Genomic DNA, 24,876 nt, shown 5'->3' with positions numbered 1-24,876 from the left:
TTATATTCTAATAAGAAGATGAATTATAAAAAAAAAATAATTATAGATACATCTTAATTATAATTAAATTTAAATTTTGAATCATAATTATTATAAATTTAAATGATCTTCTTTATTAGTGTTAACAATTTATAACTATTAAAAAGCCTATATTATACGAAAACACCTTATAGGAGTCGTTTCCTTGTTTTCGAAACGTTTCATATTTCCGTTTCAAACCCTATTTATACTTAATTTTTTAAAAAAATGTTTGTTTCCACGTTTTTATTTTCTATCGGAAACGTTTTTCATTTCGGTTTCGTACAACATTGCAAAAAAAAAAAAAAAAAAAAAAAAAAGAGCTTATTTTGGTTCTTAAAAGGTTGGAGTACTGTGCACCATTTTTCTATTAACATTTGCTTGTTGACCTTGTTTTTTTTTTGGTTGGATTTAAAAAGTAAAATGACCGTGTAAATTTTAAAATAAGATTATCAATTAGTTATATAATAATACATTTGACCCACACAGACGTATCATTTTGAATGCAAACCTTACCCAATAGGAATGAATATATTATTATTATTATAATAATATAATTTGGGTTGACTGAGAAAGTTGAAAGCACCTACCTACCACCACACCACACCACACCACACCAGGTTGGAATATATTGTCCTGCGCCGTTGTTTGATTAACCCAAGTATAACGTTGCTAAGATAAATTTTTCCATATATGACGACGACATTGTGTTTGTTATGGTTTGAGTCAAAGAGAGAGGCAAAGAAAGCTTCAGAAAGACCAAGCAAGCATAAGCAACACGGCCGCCAAACAATCTTTGTTTAATTTTGCAGCACAAGAAGAGAAAGAAGAAAAAACCTTGGAAGAATCCGTACTTGGGTGTTGGTTCCTCAGGATTCACGCCTTCTCTCTCTCTCTCTCTGTTCATCAACCAACTTACATAAATAAATAAATAAATAAATAGAAACGTGCATATAGAAATTTGTGTGTATAGGTTGGTGCACCTAAACCCACCCCACCCCACCCCTGTGAATTTCATTACGAACAACCAGAGGAGAGGACAGAGAGAGAGAAAGCCATAACGAAGATAGAATTGCAGACGAGAAGAGAAGAGGAAATGGCCAGCTCCTCCGCAGCATTGGAAGATGTTCCATCTGTAGACCTCATGACTGAACTGCTCCGTCGCATGAAGTGTTCTTCCAAACCCGACAAGCGGCTCATTCTCGTTGGTCTCTCTCTCTCTCTCTCTCCATTTGCATATATCGAGGTGTCAATTTGTGGATTGAATATGAAATTTCTACTGTTCCAGAAATCTGTTTGTTTTTCGCCTTTTTTCCTTCAGAAATCTATTGCTAGTTTCGATCCAAAGGGTTAGAAAGATTGTGGCTATGATAATCAGGTTTCAAGATTGAAGTTGCTCTCTCTCGGATATGTTTCCTACAATTTGTGGACATCAGGGTGGGTATTTTAGAAACTCAACCAGATTGCTGGTGCCCTAGGTTCAGCAAGACTATTCAAGGACGGTTCTCTTAATGTCAAATTTCTAGCCCTTTTTCTCCCCCTAATTGTTGTATTTTCGGTTCACTCAATTGGACTGCCTAATACATGAATTGGAAATTAGAAGTTCAAATCTTCAAATTGAATTGATCCAGATATCGGATGTAGTGTGAGCTTCTGTTATTCTATTTTGTGATTGAAAAACTGAAGCAACAATTAGATTGCTTCTAGTTTGATTTTTTGGATGTGTGCAACAGTGGCATTATGCTACATCCCCCGACCATCTCTGTGGATACTTATCATTTACACAATGTTGGTAACTAGGATTTTTTGGAGGGGTAGGGAGAGGAAAAGAAAATAAATGCTTTCATGTGAAGACAAGGGCATGATATGTTTTTTTTTTTTTTGTGTGTGTGTGTGTGTATGTAAAGATGCATGTATATAAGTTATTCTGTTATTTTTTTACCCTTTGAAAATCTTTGCTCCAGATGGAGGGTTAATATCACAAACAATGACTCTAAATTTGTGGAAAAATTGCCATTAATGGTTCATGCACTTTGCCAAGATGCTAAACATGTTCCTCAATAGTTTTGAGGACGAACAGGCTTGGTGAATTGCTATTGTTTAGGAGATGGCTAGCTTACACAGCCAAATGTAATGAGGAAATGGATGAACTGCAGGAGCTCCTGGTTCTGGAAAAGGGACACAGTCACCCATCATCAAGGATGAATATTGCCTGTGCCACTTGGCCACAGGTGATATGCTTAGAGCTGCTGTTGCTGCTAAGACCCCACTTGGCGTTAAAGCTAAAGAGGCCATGGATAAGGCAAGTAGATATTAGGCTTGCTGTTCTGATACAATTTAAATCAGGTTGTTTGTCTCTGTTTGACACATTTTTGCAGTGGTTTGTTTGGAATCGGATTTGTGGTTGATATTTCTTGGCTTTATAGGGAGAACTTGTTTCTGATGACTTGGTTGTTGGGATAATCGATGAAGCCATGAAGAAACCCTCATGTCAAAAAGGTTTCATTCTTGATGGTTTTCCAAGGACTGTTGTCCAGGCAGAAAAGGTTATATCAAGTCATACCCTGTCTGTTACCCCCTCACCCGGGTGTATGTATGTTTTTGATTGGTTTATTGGTTTCTAATAAGGCAACTCTTTGTTTGTCTTTTCTAAATGTAATGCAGCTTGACGAAATGCTCCAGAAACAGGGGACAAAGATTGACAAGGTTCTCAATTTTGCTATTGATGACGCCATCTTGGAGGAAAGGATTACTGGTCGTTGGATTCACCCTTCAAGTGGCCGGACCTACCACACAAAATTTGCACCTCCCAAAGTTCCTGGTGTGGATGATGTAAGTTAATATCAAGCGGTCATTTATTTTGCTCATTATAAATTGATCAGGGATGTTGCTGTAGAGCATTTTCCTAGCAACTTTTTTGTAGCTTCACATAAAGCAATTGGACATCCTATATGCCTGAGGACTAACAACTGTTTGTGAAGGGAGTTGATCTGGCCAATGAAAAGATATGTTAAATGAATGAACATCCCCCCCCCCCCCCCCAAAAAAAAAAAAAAAAAAAAACCAAAAGAGAAAAGGCTTAATCTTTACATGCTAGTAGTGAATGGTGTATAATGGACCTTTGAACATACAACTTAATAATTGGGAATCAGAAACTTTAGTTGATCCTAAGTATCCAAAAATTTATTATCTTTCTTACTATTTCTCCATCTTTACTATTAATTCCTTTAACTCAGGTCACTGGCGAGCCGTTGATCCAGCGTAAAGACGATACTGCAGAAGTTTTGAAGTCGAGGCTGGAAGCATTTCACCGCCAGACCGTACCGGTTAGCACCATTATTGAATGAAGCATCAGCTTTTTATATATTTATTTTTTGGGGGGGAAGGCTCCGTATATATCTATCCACCTGTCTTCTTTAGCGTTTAGTCTCGAAGCTCCTGCCCCCTAGCCTCTTTCGACCCTTCTTTTGTTAATTACATGGTGTGTCTGCCTTTTTTTCGTGTTGCCACAACTTATTCCCTTCCATGAAACTGTCACAAGCTTTTTTGTTTTCTTTTCTCCATTATCAGATTTACCGTCCATGCCATGTCATCAACGTTTTCCGTATTCATGTGTGTGATAGATTAACTTGAAGATTATGGACCTAGCATTTGAATTTGTCATATCATTTAATTTAGAAAAATTATACTATTTTTTTGCTGGTGTGGGATGCTTCATCTTGAAGACCATGCACCCTGAACTTATAGCTGGCACTCTAATACAATGCCATTTCCCTTCGTTAACATATTTATTATTGACACTCACCCTCCCTTTGTGAACATACTGATTATGAACAAAATTGCTGTTCTTTGATATTACTTCTTGTTGGCCTTGTGCAATTCCAGAGCATTTAGGATGATAGGACATACTTGATCAATGTGGTCAGGCATATTTGCAATTTCTTCCACTCTCTCCTTGAGTGTCATTTACCTCAATAGGGAAGTTGAGTTGGTGTAAGAAGACATTGCTTTCTTATGATGTGATTCTCTACCTTCATGTCTCTTAAGAGAGAGAGATACATTGTCATGACCCTAGGGTTTCAACAGAGAATTAGGGCCAATTTTAGGAAGAATTAGGGCAGAATTGGGAAAAGAGAGGGAAAACGGGAGAGAAGAGAGGAAGAATTAGAGAGAATCTGAAGGGAAAAGATAGGAAGAGAAGCTGAGGGGAAGAGGAGACAGGTCCGAGAGGGAGAGAGAGAGAGTTTGGGAGAGAGTAGAACAAATGTTTCAATTGATATTTTCTGGATATCCCCACAACAACATCCTAGTAGCTTTATATAGCTACCACAACAGCTTAACAAAAAATACAAGATAACTACCCTAACAATTCAACAGATTACAAGATAACTACCCTAACAACTCAACAGATTTAACTACTACTCCTGAGGGATAATCTGCTATATTCAACCCTATAGTAAGCTCTTATACATCCTAGGGTCCTGACATACATCTCAATCACAATTCCTTTTGCCTTATTAATAAATTGCCGATTGTCTCTGGCAACAATAAAGCTTCTGCATTGCCAGTTATTAATTGAGTTCTTTGTTATCAATAGTTTATTTTTCTTTTGTTAATTTGTTCTTGTGTCCACTATATAATTTATCTAATTCTAAACCAGTATACATATGTTTAAACAACAGGTTGTTGATTATTATACCAAGAAAGGCATTGTTGCACAGCTTCATGCTGAGAGATCCCCAAAAGATGTCACTGCTGAGGTTCAGAAGTTTCTATCATCATAAACAGAGGTTGGATGGCCTCTGTCTCAGAACAATATCTTTTCTAAAATCAAGCATTCTTTTTGCTCATATGTAATGCTATACACCGAAGGATAAGCTGATCCATTGATTTCCCTTTCTATTATTTGCATTTTGAAAAGTGAACTCCTGAAGCTGGAGCTCCTGAGGCAATACTGATACTGTTCCGGAATAATAAATCTTTTATTGTGACATAATAAAAGAATGCTTTTTTTTTTTTACCAACATTTCTAAAAAAAAAAAAGTACGAAATTTTCTTTGCTTTTCTTGTTTTCAGCTCATTAAATGGTACTTCTCATGATGGATGACCATCCGACCATGTGATATATGACCTGTGGAAGAAGATGAAACAAGCTGAAAGAACTGTATATTGCTTGCTTGATCTATTCTCGAGTAGTATGGGATATTTATGCACAACACCTAGGTTATCTCCCATATTCTAGGAACATATGTGAATGTTTAGAAGATAAAATACAACAAGAATCGCCTAGGTTATCTCCTATATTCTAGGAACATATTTGAATGTTTAGAAGATAAAATACAACAAGAATTTTAAAAATTGCTGAGATATCTTGAATTATCTACTGCCTTTATCCCTTTATTTTTGGAGTTTTTAATCTTCAAATCACCTTATCACTTTATCCTTTTATCTCCTATTTTTCAGCCATAAGACTATGAGAGAAATCCAGTTATTACTCGAATTATCTTGAGTAAATTGTGATAATTCCAACATGACCATCTGTTTCACCATTAATTGTTGGCCAAAACAATAATGGAAATGGCAGCGGAGACATCTGCATGAACAAAACTGATATTTTCCTTAGATTGCTCAATAAGCTACATGTGTAATTGTTGGAAGGCCGAGTTGATGAGACCGAGCTGCCGAGTTGATGGAAGGCCAAGCTGCCGAGCTGAGGGAAGGCCGAGCTGCCGAGCTAATGGCCGAGTTGCCGAGATACTAAACTCGTTATCATCTGATTTATTCTCTATGATTTATCTTGCCTGTTATATCTTATCTTTCCTTTTTATTAGATTTGTTTGTATTTAAGGTTGTTGTAATCTAGTCCTAAAAAGTAGGAATCTAATTTCTAAAATTTAAGAGAATTCTTAGGATCCACTGTGTATATATTTGTGGCATTCTCAAGGGAATAATTGATGGAGCATTATTCTTTCAAAAGAAGATTTCTTCATGGTATTAGAGCCTGCTCTTTGATCCTAAAGCAGCCTCTATTCTATTTTTCCATCCACACCTTACTTCATCAATCAATTTTATTTGTTTCTTTCGTCTACACCCTGTTTCATCAATGGCGGAGACTCAACCTAATCTCACTCTAATCAAGGCTTCTGCCACAAGTTCTCCAAATTTTTCCAACAACTCAATTGATCATCTGCCTATACAGATTACTCACCATAAGTTGAATGGGAGTAACTTTAGGGAATTGTTTCAGTCAGTTATGCTGGTTATCAAGGGAAAAGGCAAGGCTGGTTACTTAACAGGCTCTGCTCCTTCTCCAACAAGCACAACAGCCACATATGGTACCTGGGAAGCCGAGAATTCCACCATAATGGCCTAGCTGATCAATTCGATGAAGCCTAGAAAATCGCAAAAGATATATGGGATTCGGTCCAAGACATGTACTCAAATTTGGAGAACTCATCTCAATACTTTGAGATCAAATCTGCCATTAGGACCACACGACAAGGTAATCTAAATATTACAGATTACTTTAATGTTTTGGTTGAACTTTGGCATGAGATTGATTTGTTTTACACCATTAATTGGGAATGTTTTGCATATAGTACAAAATATAGTAAGATGATTGAGAAGAATCGGGCATTTGATTTTCTACATGGCCTTAACCATGATTTGGATGAAATAAGAGGCAGAATCTTGGGTACAAAACCTCTGCCTTCACTTAGAGAAGTTTTTGTTGAGGTTCGGAGGGAGGAATCCGAAGAAAGGTAATGTTAAATCAGCAAGGTGAGTCCCCTTTAACTCACCAAAATTATGCTTTAGCAAGTTTTAAACAAGAAGAGAGTCAACCAAGGAATCTAGGACGAGAGAAGCAATAGTTTGACCGTTGTAAAAGGCCATATCATACCAAAGAAACATGTTGGAAAATTCATGGGAAACCAACTAACTGGAAGCCAAGAGGAAAAAAAGAGAGTGGAAGAACTGCCTACATAGTTGATGCACCAAAGGAAGCAGGAAGCAGTACCAGCCTTAACCTATCAGAAGAGCAAATTCAGACCTTGTATAAGCTGTTGAATCAAGGTATATCCTTTCCAAGCCCTCCTATGGCAGCTACTGCTTTACAAGGTAATCCCCATTACTCTCTAAGTTCCAGCAAACTCTCTAAGAATACATGGATAGTAGATACAGGTGCTTCTGACCATATGGCATGTTCAACCTATTCAATGACAGAATACACCCCTTGTGACAACTCTATAAATATTTCAATGGGTGATGGTACCACCTCTCCAGCCAAAGGACATGGAACAGTTTGTATTTGTGGTTTAAAACTTAAATCAGTTTTATATGTTCCTGGTTTAAGATGCAATTTACTGTTAGTCCATAACATTACTCAAGATATGAATTGCTGTGTGACCTTCTTTCCTTCATATTGCTTATTTCAGGACCAAGTATCGGGGAGGACGACTGGCAATGCTAGAGCTAAGGATGGGCTTTATTATTTGATAGAGGATAGGATTTTTTCTTCTACAAATAAGGTTGTTTTGATAGCTACAACCAATGCCAAGATTTTGTTGTGACATAATCATTTAGGTCACCCAAGTTTTCCTTATCTTAAATTCTTGTATCCGCATTTTTTCTTCAATAAAAATCAAACTTTCTCATGTGAACAGTGTACCATTGTCAAACAGTCTCGTTCTTCTCATCCAATTCAATCCTATAAGCCATCTAAACCATTCCATTTAGTTCATAGTGATATTTGGGGACCATCTAATACCTCTAATATTTCTGGTTCTAAGTGGTTTATAACCTTTATTGATGATCATTCTAGAGCATGTTGGGTGTATCTTATGAGGGAAAAATCTAAAGCTTGCAACATTTTTAAGAAATTTTACAAACTCATCTTAAATATGTTTCAAACTTCCATCCAAATTCTTCGTACTGATAATGGTCGAGAATATTTCTCTCATGACCTTACCAATTATCTATCAGAACATGGCATTTTACATCAAAACTCTTGTCCATACACACCACAGCAAAATGGTGTGGCGGAAAGAAAAAATCGCCATCTTCTAGAAATGGCTCGCTCTATGATGTTCACCACCCATGTCCCACATTTCTATTGGGGGGAAGCAGTCCTTACAGCTGCATATTTAATCAATAGACTTCCCTCAAAGACCCTAAACTTTCAAACCCCTCTTGATGCCCTTCGTTCTCTTTACCCAACTGTTAGCCACTTGCATTCCCTTCCTCCAAAATTTTTGGTTACATTATGTATGTTCACAATAATCAGCTTAACCGTACAAAGTTGGACCCCAAGGCCCTTAAACGTATTTTTATTGGGTACTCTCTTTTCCAAAAAGGTTACAAATGCTATAACCTACTCAAAAGACAAGTCTTGGTCTCCACAGATGTCACATTCTATGAAGACCAATCATTTTACCACTCACCAGTTTCAATTGCTGCATCTCCATCCCTCTCGAATCCTAATCCTATTTCCTTTCCTCCTTCCCTTGATGCTCCTTTGCCCTTATGCTCTCAAGGGGGAGAATTACTGGCCTATTCGCCTGTTAGGCCTTCAAGTTCCGATAGCATAAGGGCAGATCCTTCAAGCTCTTCTCCTATTTCTCCTAATCCATCTTCTCAGCCAGAAACCATAGTTGAATCTCATATTCCAACTCCATATTCAGCTGCTAAAAATCCTTTGCAAGTGTATTCTAGACATTCAAAGGCCCATCCTGAGGGACAACAAAACCAATCATCACTTCCAGATGCTGGTCTATCAGAAAACAGCATTGAGAATGAGTCTACCAACAGGGATAATTTGGATTGGACTATGCCTATTGCTCTAAGGAAAGGGGTAAGATCTTGTGTTAAGTATCCTATGTCTAATCACTTGACTTATGCTAAGTTATCCCCTCAGTACAAGGGATTTGTTGCAAGTATTGATAGCATTGTCGTTCCAAGGAATATTCAAGAGGCTATGAGTGATCCTAAGTGGAAAGTTGTAGCTATGGAGGAGATGAGTGCCTTGGTGAAAAATAACACATGGGAGATTGTTAAACTACCTTCGAACAAAAGGGTGGTTGGTTGTAGATGGGTTTTCACAGTAAAGCATAATGCAGATGGAAGTGTTGAAAGATACAAGGCAAGATTGGTTGCACAAGGGTTTACTTAAACATATGGGATTGACTATGAGGAGACTTTTGCTCATGTGGCCAAACTCAACTCAATTCGGGTATTAATCTCTCTTGCTGTTAATCTTGATTAGCCTCTACTTCAATTTGATATTAAAAATGGTTTTTTAAATGGTGACTTGGATGAGGAGATATATATGAGAATACCCCTGGGATTTGAACAGGAAATTGGCAGTAGAAATGTGTGCAAATTAAAGAAATCCCTATATGGATTAAAGCAATCTCCAAGGGCTTGGTTTAAGAAATTTAGCGTAACTCCCAATCGTTTGGGATATAAGCAAGGGCAAGCTGACCATACCCTGTTTATAAAGTTTACAGTAGAAGGAAAAAATGCCATATTAATTGTTTATGTTGATAACATTATTGTGACAGGTGATGACTTACAAGAGATTGAAAATTTGAAGAAGCAATTAAAAACTGAATTTGAAGTGAAAGACCTAGGAGTCATGAGATACTTCTTGGGAATGGAGGTGGCCCGGAGTAAAGAAGGGCTATTCATCTCTCAAAGGAAGTACACACTTGATTTGTTAAAGGAAACTGAGATGTTAGCATGCAGACTGGCTGGTACTCCTCTAGAAAAGGGTTGGAATGTCAAAGAAAAAGAAGACACTTCTGTTGAAAAAGAAAGGTACCAAAGGTTGGTTGATAGACTAATTTATTTGTTACTTACAAGGCCAGACATAGCCTAGGCAGTAAGTGTCATAAGTCAATACATGCATTCTCCTACTCAAAAACATATGAATGCAGTGTTCCATGTTCTAAGATATCTCAAGGGAACGGCTGGGAAAGGGTTGATGTTCAGGAAAACTAATGAAAGAAGAATTGAATGTTTTGTGGATGTTGATTGGGCTGGTTCATATGAGGATAATAGGTCAACTTCAAGTTATTGCACCAAATTATGGGGTAATGTGGTTATTTGGAGGAGTAAAAAGCAATCTGTAGTGGCTCGAAGTAGTGCTGAGGCCGAATTTCGTGCTATTGCTCAAGGCATATGTGAAGTTATTTGGATGGAAAGGATGATGGAAGACTTGGGGATATCCTTATCTCAACCAACAGAAGTTTATAGTGATAGCAAATCTGCTATCAGTATTGTGAAGAATCCAGTTCAGCATGACCGAATGAAACATGTAAGAATTGATAGGAGTTTTATAAAGAGAGAAATTGAAGAAGGAGGAATCAACTTATCCTACATCCCAACTACTAATCAAGTGGCTGATATTTTCACAAAAACTGTTGCAAGGCCAGGGTTCGAGTTACTAATTGGCAAGTTGGGAATGACTTGTATGTGTTTCTTAGCTTGAGGGGGAGTGTTGGAAGGCCGAGCTGATGAGACCGAGCTGTCGAGCTGATGGAAGGCCGAGCTGGTGAGGCCGAGTTGTCAAGCTAATGGCTGAGTTGCCGAGATATTAAGCTCGTTATCATTTGATTTATTATCTATGATTTATCTTGACTGTTATATCTTATCTTTCTTTTTTATTAGATTTGTTTGTATTTAAGGTTGTTGTAATCTAGTCTTAAAAAATAGGAATCTAATCTCTAAAATTTAGGAGAATTCTTAGGATCCACTGTGTATATATTTGTGGCATTCTCAAGGGAATAATTGACGGAGCATTATTCTTTCAAAGGAAGATTTCTTTAGTAATCATATACTGAATGACTTGAGGCGTGGCTCCCCATCTTTTATCTTGGGTATGCCATCCTAATGGCTTACTTTGGCATGTGTAATCATATGATTGTGACCTGCAATGTTTCAAGGATTGAATTGTCATAAGGCTTTGAGATGCTCTCTTCTCGGCCTATGACAAGTTTGTAGAGTTTTTCCCAAGTGAATGACCCTGCTCCTCAATGAAGCATGCTTCCCTTGCTTCTCAGCCCTACAAAGTCATCAATTGACAATTAATCGACAGTCCCCCTTGAGAGTGGTCGGCAATCCTGTGAGCACAGTTGATCATAAGTCAATTTTCCTGCTGATCTCCCAGTGATCCTGTGAACCACCATTGACCATCAATCAGTGAACTGGTTCCTTCTTCAGTTGAGCCTCCCTGGCTCTATTTCCCTTCAGTTAATGCAACAATTGACTATTGGCCAACTGTTCCACTCATAACTAACCTTCAATGGACTGCCCTTCCCCTGTCTGCCTGTTTTTGACCCATTGTCCGCCATAATATAACTCGTACAACGACCATAGACAAGTATTCATATAATCATTATTACAAGTTTTGTAAGTGTGAGATTGTTTAATGACTCCTCAAGTTCATATTTGATTGAGCTTGAGTGTCTCACATCGAACCCAATTTGATTGTGAGTAGGGGACTAGGATAGGTTTAGGAAACCTAATTTGACTAGGGTTATGAGTTATAGCCTATAAATAGGCAACCCGTAGCCAAGTTGTTGATCACACCAATGATCTATGAGATGATGTAACCAGATTGTTGTGGTTGTACTTCAGCTGTGTGAGAGTCCCTCATCCAAATAACTTGAAGTCCCTAGGGTGTGCGACCATTTATTAGGGTTAGAGAGGATTGCGAGAGTGTATGCCTCGATTGTATTACCAGAGTCTTTGCGATGTGACTGATCAATTATCTAGAGTTGGGATATGTTGGGAGTATTTTGTAGTTTTTCATGCAAAACTACTTGATAAGTTGATTATCCCCTTATGATAGAATAATAGACATAGATCTATTGAGGCCAAACCATGTTAAATTTTCTGTTTGGTTATTTTCTTATGATTTCTGTGTGTGTTGTGCAATCCTAACAGAGATGAGTATCATATCATGTCACATGTACTCATGGTTTGGCTGTAGTATCATGTCCCTTTCTCCCCTCATCTAGCCCCAGGTTAGTCTTCACCTCCATCCTTGTATGGTCTGGCTTGGCAATGCATTCACACACCCAATGCTTGTCGTACACAGAACTCATGTAGCAGCCATTAGGTTCACAACCACATTTTCCTCCGGGGTACACCCCTAGGTTCAAGCCCATATTCCACCCTTGGTAACAATATTCCCACACAACACAAGGGGCCTGAGGCTCACCTTTGGCTTACAGACACTCATGGAATTGAACCCCCCAGTCATACTCGAAGCATGCTTGATTGTTGATTCATCATAACCATGCAGCATGATCACAATGTCCATACACTGTATATAAAGTAAATACCATGCACATCAAGCTTCCATAAGATAGTTTATGCATAATGCCATTATGTAAATACCATAACCATGAACTTACCTCAAGTTGGACCTCAGCTTCCTCAAGCTTTCCTTGGCTCCTTAGTAGTACCTCCCTTGCCTTTCCTTACTTCTCTCTTATCTTTTCTCAGCACCGTCTCTCACTAAACCTCTCCTCCCTTGATAACCACTCACTCTACTCTTGATTGTACTGGAAAACTAAAGGGAAATGGCCTATTTATTGGTCTTGGCAAGCAGCTCACCAGCTGCTGAAGCAGATGGACAAGTGTCACTCCTTGCCACTTACCCCAAATTTGTATCATCCTTTGTCTTCCAACAGCTCGCCACTTGCTTCAGCTCAAGGAGGTGAGTCACTCCAAAAAGCTTACACTAGAGATGTCAATTGAGCCTGGCCGCCTGCTGGCACAGGCCAGTTTCAGCCCAACTCTCCCCTCTCTCAGGCCCTCACCATGCACTGCATTATGTGCAACACATATGCAGCACACTAAAAAAGATAAAAAAAAAATAAAAATAAAAATCTTGACATGCAACATATTAAAAAATAAAAAATTGAAAAAAAGCCCAGTAGGCTGGGGCCAGCCCAACAAGCCGGCCGTCTACTCCACTCCCTTCTCCCATGTAGTTGAAGATAGCATTAATCTCATTTAATTAGCCTTAATCACCTTCATTAGGCCTTTAATCCAATTTTCATAAATTTTGACCAAAATCAATAATTTTTATACCATTAGAATCTTTTCATTATGTCTAACAGTATATACAAAATGTGCTTATTAATTATCCCTTTATTTAAAATTTTAAACCCTCAACATCAGCTTCAAAGTTAATTGCTAACCTGGAGTAGTCTCTTGCTTCTAGCGGTCGACAATCTATCTTCATTCCAGTTTCACTATCTCTTCACACAGTCAACCTCACTAGTCGACTGATGATCAGCTGCCACTTCTTTACATTGGCAACTGATGCAAGAGTTGGCCTGCGGTCAACTCTCCTTGTTTCCTTCCATTTAAATCCTAATTCAGAAGTGTGGGGTGTTACATTAGGTACTGTTCCTGGCAATTGTGAAAAGCTTGATTTAGGTATGTTTTTTTGCCTTCTGGCTCCCATTTTTTGTTTATAATGTAACAGCAATTAGCTTATGCTATTTTTATTGGGAAAGTATCGTAGGCATTTTGTATATTGCGACTTTGGTGGGGATTGTTGTATAATTTGTATTATTAACAGTAAAAGAATAAAGGAAAGGAGAGGAAATGATTAAATTATTTCAAACGCCTCTTTGAAGAGTACTTTTTGTTTGCACTTGTTTTGATTGGTTATCAGTGAATAGGTGTAATTATTTAAAAACAGAGAACTTTTTGTTTATACTTTCTTCAAATGGACATCAATAAAAGGGTGCGTCTCATAGACATTGAAAGGGTTTGTCTATTAGAGGTAGGTACTCATCTGTTATAAATAGGTGGTAAAACTGAGCCTAAAACCCTTGATTAATCATGGGTTAATCATCATCATAATCAACATAACAATTATACAATTCTAGTATTGATGGCTGCAGATTTGGTAATTTTGATTAATCCTGGGGGTGGATTGCTATTAATTCTGCAACAATTCTAGTGGAACCTGAAAGATGGTGAATTTATTTATGTGATACAGACTGATATAAATTATACAACAATTTCTATCCTTCCCGCAGCTGGAATAGTGCCAGTGATAAACTTATCCTTTTTTTTGAAAAATGAAACATAAAATCATTGCTAGTAAGGCGTAGCCATTCTGGAAATCTACTCAATTCAAATACAGCAGCAACCATAAACTTAGAATGACGGCATAAGTTTGGAGTTGATTTCAAGCTAACAGTCTGTGAGAAACTCCCTGAGCCAAGTTGCTGATTTTTTGGGATACCTCCTGTAATCATCACCATAATCTACATAGTTTAGCCCAAATCTAATGGTGTATCCTGATCCCATTTCCATGCAGTCCAACAGCGACCATATGAAGTACCCTTTGATGTTAGCTCCCTCTCTGCTCAAATCAAAAGAATTAGTTTTTATATGTTTCTATATCTGTGTATATATCATTGGATAAATTAGAAACTGCATTTAGACAATAAGGAATATTCTTGTTTGTGCAGTACCATTTGTTATAAGGATTACCTCAATGCCTTTTTGACATGTTTGAGATGGTCTTGGAGGAAGTGAATCCTCACGTCATCTTGAAGTGCTGTTTGAATTTCAAGGGAGTCGTTCCTTTTCTCTGGATATCCTGTAATTTACATGGTGATGTTTACTGTGTAGTCATTACACAAACCAACCTCTGAAATAAACAAATTAATTTAAAAAAATGCTGAGACTGTATATATACATATATATTAAAACTTGGAACTGTCATGTCTAGAGAATACTATGTAGCTGTACAGAATGTGGATGTGTATTTTTGTAATTAAGTCATTTTGATAAACTTTTTTCTTCATTATATTGATATAAATAAGTCAAAATATTGTTTTATATGAAAATTTATACAAATTTTTTGTTATCAACTAACCATTCTCAGTGATATAGATCTTGAGGTTACTATATGAGTCCTTCAAATGCAATAGAACTTCACCCAAACCTGCTGGATATATATAGATCTGGTCGAAACCTCCAGCCTTCAATCATGGAGACCAACATAATCAATCACTAAGAGATATATTAAAATTATTTATATATATGTTTACCAAATGAAACACAAAAAGAGAGACTTTCTAATGGTACCTGTTTACCAATAGGTACTCCATCTTTCTCAGCTGATGAAGAGTGCACAAAATGCATTACCATACATTTAAAAAACAGATTAGTGAACTAACAAAATAGCTAAGTAATGCTTAGCAGACAAACTGATGCATTTTAGTGTGAAAAAAGCCTCTTGGCAAAATACAGCTAAAATTGCTATAAAAATAACTCTTTCTCAACCATAACAAAACAAGTAGTCTTGTGCATAAGTGCCATTTTACTAATTTAAAAAGGAAAATACAAGTTGTTGTAAGAAACATAGAATTATTACTCAGCGTTTGGAGATAATGGTCTTTGTCAAAGCTGGTAGGGACATCACTGGGTTCTATCTTTAGGGATTTGGTGTATCTTGATGTGTAGTAGTTGATGCCAATGAAATCAAAAGACCCCCTAACCACTTCTTCCTCTTCCTGGGTGAATGTGGGAAGCCTATCCCTCACTATGGCCTTCATGCTGAATGGATAATCTCCAGTTACTAATGGATCCAAGAACCTAAAATACAACAAGAAACCCCAAGGGGGGGAGGGGAGAATAGTTAGATCCATGAAAATATCTTTCCAAATTCAACTTCTAATTAAAGTGAGAAATAGAAATATCTTTCCAAATTCAACTTCTAATTAAAGTGAGAAATAGGACATTTGGGTTTTATGACACATGAAAAGGACAATATATTTAAAAATTAAGGTGGATTTAGTTTTACAAAATATTTTTCAGTTTTCATTATAATTAAAAATAGCCTAACACTTCATATTTCAAAAAAACCATAGCATTCATTTTTAGAAAAGATAAAAAAATATTTTTTCTAATTCATAGTATAAAGTTAAAAATTTAAAGAAATTGAATTTTCTATTTTTAATGAAAATTTTAATTATTTAATAAAAAATAAAATATATTTTCCAAAACTAAATAGGCCCTAAGCTTTTTTGTTCTCCAATGTTAAAAGAGAAGTTTTGTTCTTTTATAGTATGGTCATGGTTTTAATAATTTTTAATTTTTAAGGGTACTTCTCTCTTTTTTTTTTATTTTATAATGACAAAGACAGAAATATATGGAAGTCTAGAATTCATGTAGCCGACCCCACATAGTGAGATAAAGGCTGGATATGTTGTTGTTGTTGTAATGATAGAAGGGTTGATAATGACAAGAAAAATAAACAAATGGGGTGGGAGCATGACATAAACTTTATTTAATTAATTTTCTCTCTATCAAATTGCAAATCAATTAACTCCATGTTTAGTTAGACAGTAAAGTAGAATTACCATCCAGTCATGAAGTCCCAAGCTCTCTGTGCTGCTTGTTTATCTGATGGCAATGGGGCATATGGCAGAAACCACTGGGCGCTCAAAGAAATCCCTACTTCTCCCTTTTGGGTTGGCTGAAACAAAAGTAAAAAAAAATAATAATATTAATATTAATAATCATTATCTAAAATAAAATTTATGGGATATTATAAAATTAATTCTTAATCAATTAGTAACTCAAAACCTTGTAGGTATCTTGGTAGAGTTTAAAAGTGACGGCATGGGCCAATATGATGTTATGAGCAGCCGCGTAAGGATGCCTCTTTGGATCATTTTGTATGGGCAAACCCATTTTGTATCCCTCAGAAGCAAACACATGTGGTTCATTAATAGTTATCCAGTGCTTCACTCTATCTCCAAAGCTCTTGAAACAAAGATCGGCATAGTCTTTGAAGTCATCCCTTAATCAAGAAATTCACAAATCATATTATGTGTTCATCGTGAAACGATTAAAGTATTTAAATATGTTTTAACCCAGAAATCTTACACAAAGTTTAAGCTCAACAGGCCATTGTACTCGTCTTGCAGAGCCGAGGGCAAGTCAAAGTGGAATAGTGTCGCAAAAGGCTCAATGCCTGCCATGCCAAAGTAATAGTATGGTTAATCCAGTACTATTTCCAAGTATGAATTATATTAAAAAGTCGATCATAATAAAGACCATTAGCAATCAGTTCATCTATCAAATTGTTGTAGAAATCGATGCCCTTTTGGTTGACCCCAGAACTCAATTTTCCATCTGCCAGAAGCATGGAAATTAGAAGGATTCAGTGAGCAGATTTTAAGTAGACTAACAAACAATACTCGAATAATTCATCAGTGAATTAAGATTTAGAGGAGAACGAGAGGTATGAACTTGGAATTAACCGGGGCCAAGAAATGGAGAATCTGTAGTTCTTCACGTTCATGTTCTTCAAGGACTGTACATCATCCTGCACACACGCACACACATGTATACACGTGACATATATATAATCATGTAATCTAATTCCAATCATAATCTTAATTCTTATGAATTAGTTATTAGCCAGTAAAGAATAAAGAAGCAGAAATTAGCAGTGAGAGGCATCATCAACACGATTATGTTTGAAGCACTCACTTTGTATTTGTAGTAGGATTGAACTGCTGGGATGTCTCCAAGGAAGAAATCCCATGTTCCTGATCCCCTCCCACCTTCATGAGGCGAACTTTCTGTCTGCAAGCCAGATTAATAATAGGATCATTCTCTCTCAAGTTCTCAAATCATCAGAATAATGACGATGGTGGCGGTGGTGATGATTTGATGTCATATATAATGCACCATTTTAATGTTAAGTATCTATATATGTATATGTAGATCATAGAGGAGAGACCTGAAGAGCTGAAGATGCTGCTCCAAACTTGAAATCTGATGGGAAATCTGTTCTTTCCAAATAAGCCGTGGAGAGTGCTGGGATATAGAGAAGTAGAGAGAGGGCGAGGAAGGTGTTTTGAAGCATTTGTTTGTTCTTGCTGTTCACACTTCACAGAGGTAACAAAATGGTGGAAGGTGAGGGTATATATATAGAGAGATTAATATAAAGATTTGGTGAGACCTGGATGGGATGCGACCAACAGCTTAAGGTGACTGCTGTTCTCAAATGCATGCTATGATACTAAGGAAAGTATCAATGTATCAATAGTTCCGAGTGCATAAAATTTCTCACTTTATAAAGGTTGGGATTGGAAAAGATCATATTAGCATATAATCTGTTCCTTTTTTGTTCTAAAAGAAATTATTTTCACGTATCAAACTCGTGGATGACAAACTAAAGTACAAAATTTGAAATTACTTGTTAATCTCATAGGTTATGCATTAATAGTAATCATTTTGAATTTCTACCTAAGAAAGAAAACTAAAACAGCCCAAGACCCTATAATCAAATGGGCTCAGAGTGTATACATGAACAAATTATAAGTCTTGTCTTAAACCTAATTTAAACGTAATCAATCACCTGACAAAAAATAAAAATAAAAATTAGCAATGGTGAAAACTGCCCAATTAATTAAGTCATGAATATCAAATCCTGCATTAGAAGCAGGGTTGAAATGGTCTTCTTGCAGGAATAAAAAATTAATTGACAGTAACCTCAGGATTAGTATTATCTCGTGGAACCCCTTCAAATTATGATTAATTGTCCATCTGTCAGTTGTCTCATGTATGAAAATCTAGCTGCCAAGTCAACAAACATCAATACTGTCTACACACGGTGATGTTCTAATTAATTAGGAACACTCTAATGAAAGTAGGAACAAATTAATGGTTCATTTTAAATTGCAAGCATGCTGTTGCTGCCACGATTCTTCTACTCATTCTGTACAACATAGTTTGGTTGCCGACGGCCCGACGCCTGCTTGCTGTTAGAATTAATATTAAAACATAATCGTTACTTTTGTCTATCAGATGGAAATTCTTTGGGTACAGTTTTTTAAATGGATTTGGTGGAAGACTTGTCAACACTTCACCCTCTTAAACTTCACTAATGATGGCCGGAAAATAAACGGTGGACAATCACATGATCAGACATGACCACTTGAACATGCTTCAGGCTATATAGGACCATCTAGTCTACTAGCCTGGTGACTACATAAGATGGACATTGTTAGCAGTGACGAAGGAATTTGTGCTAATGGGCAGATCACCAATATTTTATGCCTAAACATTAGTGAACAGAACAGAAACAAAATTTCAGAAAATATGCAAGAAATTCAGCCAAAATGCAAATCCAACTTCTAAACGAAGTATACTTGCTTAACTATACTAACTCTGAATTGGAACGGGTTATTATGTTTTTATTCCACACACACACACACAATACTATATAGAACCGCACCCGTCTTATTCTCTTGTAACTTGATACTTGCATGCATGCAACGAACTAATTTTGTTCAAGGATCAAGAAGATTATAAATTAATTAAAGGGATAATTTCATAGACCCATCAAATATTTAGAAAAAAACATTTTGAATTCTGATACTTTTTAGTTGTCTGATAGACTAATACACACACATGAGGTCTCATAACAGTAGCTAGCCAGAAGTCTTGGTTATATGCTTTGATGAATGTTTGAATTACCTGTTGAGTAATGATGGTGCTGTGACAAGCTTGTTGTCACTGTAGATTTTTTTTTTTTTTTGATTAAATTAGACGTATCTAGATATTCTGACAAGATGTGGGGAAGCTTGATTTGAGCTTATTTTTTGTAAAATGAGTGAATGAGCTTAATTCAAGCTGCATTTTAGCAGACAAGAGTTGGTAAAAGTGTTTGAAAGTCTGGATGTGTAATCACTATAAATATGTTTTTGAATTAAAGAAAGCTGCTCTTCCAAACCTTTGTGTGTTGTTTTCTCTGTGTCAAAACCAACATTTGGTATCAGAGTGATCCCCTGATCTTGGAGGGGTTGTGAGAAAAAAAAAAAGAAAACTAGTAAGGTCTTCCACCCTTAAGAAAACCATAACACAGAACCTCTTTGCAAAAAAATTCCAGAAGTGAAACCATGGCAGCCAACAATCTTTCCATTTCGCTACCACCACAATTTGTAGAAGAGAACTGTCAAATCTGGAGTGTTAAAATGGCAGCCTGTTTAAAGGCATACGACTTGTGGGAAGTGGTTGAGACAGTTAAGGATCCACCGCCATTGCTAGACAATGCAACCATAGCTCAAGTAAAGCATCATAGTGAGCAAGTAGCTAAGAAATTTAAGGCTCTATCATGCATTCATTAAGCAGTCTCAGATAGCATTTTCACAAGAATTATGGCTTGTGAAATAGCCAAAGAAGCCTGAGACAAATTGAAAGAGGAGTTCCAAGGAGCTGAGAATAATAGGCAGATGCAGCTGCTAAACTTGAGAAGAGAGTTTGAAACTCTCAAAATGAAGGATTCTAAATCTATAAAAGAATACATGAATAGATTAGTGAAGGTAGTAAATCAGATTAGGCTGCTTGGAGATGAGTTTCCTGAGTCAAAGATAGTGGAGAAGATTCTTATCACTCTTCCTAAGAGATTTGAATAAAAAATCTCTATTGGGGGATTCCAAAGTCCTTTCAAAACTAACTTTCTTAGCTAATGCTCTTTAAGGAGTTGAACAAAGAAGAGCTCCAAGGAAAGAAAAGGCTTCTGAAGGTGCATTTAGGGTTGCTCATAAAGGAGGAATGCAGTCCAATAAAGGGGAGAGGAAGCAAGCTAGTGATAGAAAAGAGAAATAGCAAAAAGAGTTAGAAGGAAGCAAGGGAAAAGGAAGAAGAAAATATCCTCCATGCTCACATTGCCAGGGAACTAGTCATGCTGAGAGATAGTGCTGGTATAGACCAGGAATTCAGTTTAGATCTTGCAAACAATTTGGTCACATGAAAAAAGTTTGCAAGAACAAAAATCAGTAGCAACAACAACAAATCCAACAAGCTCAAGTAGCTGAAGGCCAACAACAACAACAACAAGAAAAACATTTTTTTATTGCCTGTTATAACAACAAATTTAATACATATGTTTAGTTGGTAGACAATGGATGCATACATCATATGACTTCGAATCCAACATCATTCAAGGAGTTGGATAGGTCAAATGTGTCCTTTGTTAAAATTGGCAATGGTGATTGTAAAAATGAAAGATAAAAGTTTTCCATTAGATTGGAAAATGACTAAAATGCAAGCATTTACTGGTGTTCTTGATGAATAGTAGCAATGGAGACAAAATCAGGTACTAAATTCATTCCTGATGTTCTTTTTGTACCTGAAATATATCAGAGTTTGCTTAGTGTGGGTCAACTGATAGAAAAAAATTATACTATGTTGTTCAAAGATAAATCATGCACTATCATTAATCTTGTTGGTTGTGAACTTATCACAATAAAAATGAAAGATAAAAGTTTTCCATTAGATTGGAAAACGACTAAAATGCAAGCATTTACTGGTGTTGTTGATGAATAGTAGCAATGGAGACAAAATCAGGTACTAAATTCATTCCTGATGTTCTTTTTGTACCTGAAATATATCAGAGTTTGCTTAGTGTGGGTCAACTGATAGAAAAAAATTATACTATGTTGTTCAAAGATAAATCATGCACTATCATTAATCTTGTTGGTTGTGAACTTATCACAGTAAAAATCAAAGATAAAAGTTTTCCATTAGATTGGAAAACGACTAAAATACAAGCATTTATTGGTGATGTTGATGAATTTGTCCTATGGCATAAAATATTTGGTCATTTCAATTATGCTTCACTCAAACACATGCATCAAGAAGTATTAGCTATAAACATGCATGCAGTTCATGAATGTGCTGGTGTGTGTGAGGTGTGTCAATTAGGCAAGCAAAGTAAGTTGCCCTTTTCAATTAATAAAGACCGGAGAGCAACTGAAAATTTCAATTGATTCATACTAATGTTTGTGGTCCTATGAGGACACCTTCTCTGAGTAGCAGCAGGTACTTCATTCTTATTATAGAATGATTTTTCAAGAATGTGCTGGGTTTTCTTTCTAAAGGAGAAGTCATAAGTTGTTGTGTTTGTGAAATTCAAAGCATTAGTGGAGAATCAGAGTGGCAACAAGATTAAAGTGTTGAGATCAGATAGTGGGACTGAATACACCTCCAACAAATTCAATCAATTTTGCAAGGAAGCCGGCATTCATCATCAACTTATAGTTAGTTACTCTCCTCAAAAAAATGGTGTGAGTGAGAGAAAGAACATAGCTATTACGGAGATGGCAAGATGCTTGTTGTTTGAAAAAAAAAAAAAAACTTCCTACAGAGTTTTGGGCAAAGGCTGTCAACACCTTTGTGTACCTCTTAAACAAGCTTCCAACTAAGGCATTTAAAGAAAAAACTCCATTTGAAGTCTGGACTGGAGTTAAACCAAATGTGGAGCATCTCAGAATTTTTGGTTGTCTATATTATTCTCTTGTTCCAGAGGTGAAAAGGGACAAGTTAGATCAAAAGGCAATTCCTAGTAGCAACACCAAGGGTTATAGAATTTACGATGTGCAGACAAGAAAGGTTATCACTAGCAGAAATTTGAAATTCAATGAGTTTGGAGCCTAGAATTGGGACAAGAATGTTACTGAAAGTTCACAGCAAATTTTTTTTTTTAAGGGAATTCACCCAGTGAACAAGAAAGTAACCATAATTCAAGAGGAATCAAGTTCTGATGAAGAGTTTTCAGTTAGAGAAGACAGATCACTTGCTGACATTTATGCCAAACGTAATATTGCAGCAATTGAACCCAATATAGCTTTCATGAAGCACTTAATTCAAGTGAATCGAAGAAGGCCGTGGAAGAAAAACTAAAGACGATTGAGAAAAATTAAACATGGCAGTTGTAGAGAGGCTAAAACACAAGGAAGTTATTAGAGTTAAATGGGTGTACAGAAGAACTAAACTGAATTCAGATAGTTCTATTATCAACGCCAACAATGTTTGTGAAACATCGGACATATTACCATCCATTACTTGCAGATCCAAAGTTCCGCAAGCTTCAGCTTCAAAGGAATCCCAGTGACAGTAGGATCCTCCACTCGACAATTTGATGTAGGTAAGTCGTCCCAAAGAAGCTAAATCAGATAATTAGGATTAGTTTAAAGGATATGAATAGCATCCATAAAGTCAACCTAAACAAACTATTTTTGTACCAAAAAATAGCTTAGGATTGAAAGTCTTTGGCTCTTCTATTCGTATTTTAATTTTTAATTTAATATTTTAAATATTTATTTTAAAATAGCTAAAAAACATTTTTTTTATTTTAACATTTTTCTCTTTTTAAAATTTCTAAACATGTTTATAATGAAAACAATTAAAAATATATTTTTTATTATTTTTAAATTTTTTTTTATAAAAAAATTTATTTTTGAAAATATAAAAATAAATATATTTAAACTATTTTAAAAAATTAAAAACTGAAAACAATTTGAAAATAATAAAAAGAATGGGACCTAACATTTCTTCTTAAATTTAATAGAGATGTATTTATAAGGATTATGCTACACAGACGAATAAGTTGACGCACGAATTGACAATCTGTTTTAAATTACAAGTCTAACCCTCAACCAAAATTACAAGTTAGCCCTCAGCTCTCACTCTCTCTTTTATTCTCAGCTCACTCTCTTTTACTTTCACTTTCTCTCTCTCCCCCATTCTCTCTCATGCCCTTGTGAGTTGCAGTTTTCCTCCCCATTCTCTCAAACCCCCTGCAAGTTGCAGTCTCCCTCCCCTCTCTTTCAAACCCACTATATCTCTTTCCTATTCTCTCTTTCAAATCCATGTGGGTTGTAGTGTCTCCCCCCACCCTTTCTCAAACCCACTCTATCTCTCTCTCATTCTCTCTCTCAAACCCCTGTGGGTTGCAGTGTCTCCCCCACCTTTTCTCAAATCCACTCTATCTCTCCTCCATTCTTTTTCTCAAACCTCTGCGAGTTGCAATGTCCCCCTTCCCCAACACACCGCTCTAGCACCACCGTCGCCTAAGGATGGCCCCATCGTTGTCGCCCGTCGTTGATCCCCCCTGCGTCGCTTGGACTGCCACAGTCAAGCCCCATCGCGACTGTAAAAGACAACGTTTATACATACATTTATATATTTTATTTTTTTTTCTGCTATTGTTTTTTTATGATGATTTAACTGTTGAAATAAAAATTAAAAAATATAATTTATTTTGAATTATGAAAGAACATTATTTCGAATGTATATTTGACAATTGAGTAAAAAATATTGCTTGTGTTATTTTCACTTATTTCATGTTCTGTTATTAATTTTTTTTCAATTTGAGGGTATTAATTAAATTACTTAATTTAAATTATTTACTTATAAAATTATAACATTTGTGTAAAATAAGATTAATATTTTACTTAAATCATATTGGAGTAAAATTACTTGATAAAATTGGAGTAGTGTAAAATAAGATTAGAGTAAAATTATAACTTGGTAAAATTACTTAAATCATTGTAAAATAAGATTGGAGTAAAATTATAACTTGGTAAAATTACTTAAATCAGTGTAAAATAAGATTTGAGTAAAATTAATATTTTTAAGATCAAATTTAATATAATTAGATATATTTTTTATTATTTTACTATTAAATATAACAACAATTTTTTTCTTATTATTTTACAATCAAATTTAACAACAGCAATCTTGATAGTTGTCATTAAAAATGTTAATATTAATATATATATATATAATAAGATCACACAAGTAATTTAAAAATTTATTTTCTCATTTAAGATCACTTTAAATACCAACTTATTGCAACAGTATCAATTATATCTTAAAATCATCTCTTATTTTGTATTAAAATTATATTTCTTAAATAAATAAAAAAACATAATAAAGAGTGGGCGAAGTTTGAGCGGCCCGACAGGGGGCGACGGCGATTGGGGGAGAGGTGGTGTGAGGGGCGGGCAACAATTGTTA

The 24,876-nt window shown here is 35.9% G+C and overlaps 2 protein-coding genes and 1 long non-coding RNA gene across 4 annotated transcripts; 1 reads left to right on the top strand and 2 right to left on the bottom strand.

Annotated features, from left to right (window-relative positions):
- The first annotated feature begins 755 nt into the window (after positions 1 to 755).
- Positions 756 to 5,013, top strand: LOC127797879 (adenylate kinase 4-like). 2 transcript variants are annotated; one of them, XM_052331064.1, is made up of 6 exons: positions 756 to 1,226; positions 2,175 to 2,324; positions 2,449 to 2,564; positions 2,683 to 2,850; positions 3,255 to 3,344; positions 4,701 to 5,013. In XM_052331064.1, exons 1-6 carry the CDS (start codon positions 1,115 to 1,117, stop codon positions 4,800 to 4,802), a joined length of 738 nt encoding a protein of 245 aa, XP_052187024.1. In that variant the 5' UTR covers positions 756 to 1,114; the 3' UTR covers positions 4,803 to 5,013. The 2 variants fall into 2 exon arrangements, with proteins under 2 accessions (XP_052187024.1, XP_052187023.1); XM_052331063.1 differs by having other exon boundaries at positions 761 to 1,226; positions 2,175 to 2,320; positions 2,445 to 2,564; positions 4,701 to 5,010.
- An 8,983-nt stretch (positions 5,014 to 13,996) lies between these two features.
- On the bottom strand, positions 13,997 to 17,957 carry LOC127797878 (beta-glucosidase 24-like). The gene is made up of 12 exons (XM_052331062.1): positions 17,810 to 17,957; positions 17,557 to 17,652; positions 17,314 to 17,389; positions 17,119 to 17,196; positions 16,948 to 17,035; positions 16,645 to 16,861; positions 16,419 to 16,534; positions 15,431 to 15,651; positions 15,142 to 15,173; positions 14,930 to 15,035; positions 14,542 to 14,650; positions 13,997 to 14,410 (listed from the first exon to the last, which is right to left on the bottom strand). The coding sequence occupies exons 1-12, from the start codon at positions 17,933 to 17,935 to the stop codon at positions 14,239 to 14,241; spliced, it is 1,437 nt and encodes a 478-aa protein (XP_052187022.1). The 5' UTR covers positions 17,936 to 17,957; the 3' UTR covers positions 13,997 to 14,238.
- Positions 17,958 to 20,908: 2,951 nt separating this feature from the next.
- On the bottom strand, positions 20,909 to 23,073 carry LOC127797881 (uncharacterized). The gene is made up of 3 exons (XR_008022298.1): positions 22,911 to 23,073; positions 21,384 to 21,456; positions 20,909 to 21,205 (listed from the first exon to the last, which is right to left on the bottom strand). It is a non-coding gene; the product is annotated as an uncharacterized LOC127797881 (long non-coding RNA).
- Positions 23,074 to 24,876: the final 1,803 nt, after the last annotated feature.

The sequence above is a fragment of the Diospyros lotus genome, chromosome 3 (assembly GCF_014633365.1).
Source record: "Diospyros lotus cultivar Yz01 chromosome 3, ASM1463336v1, whole genome shotgun sequence".
Lineage (NCBI taxonomy): Eukaryota > Viridiplantae > Streptophyta > Magnoliopsida > Ericales > Ebenaceae > Diospyros > Diospyros lotus.
The sequence above is the reverse complement of the archived record's forward strand: the minus strand, read 5'-3'. Positions and strand labels throughout refer to the sequence as shown.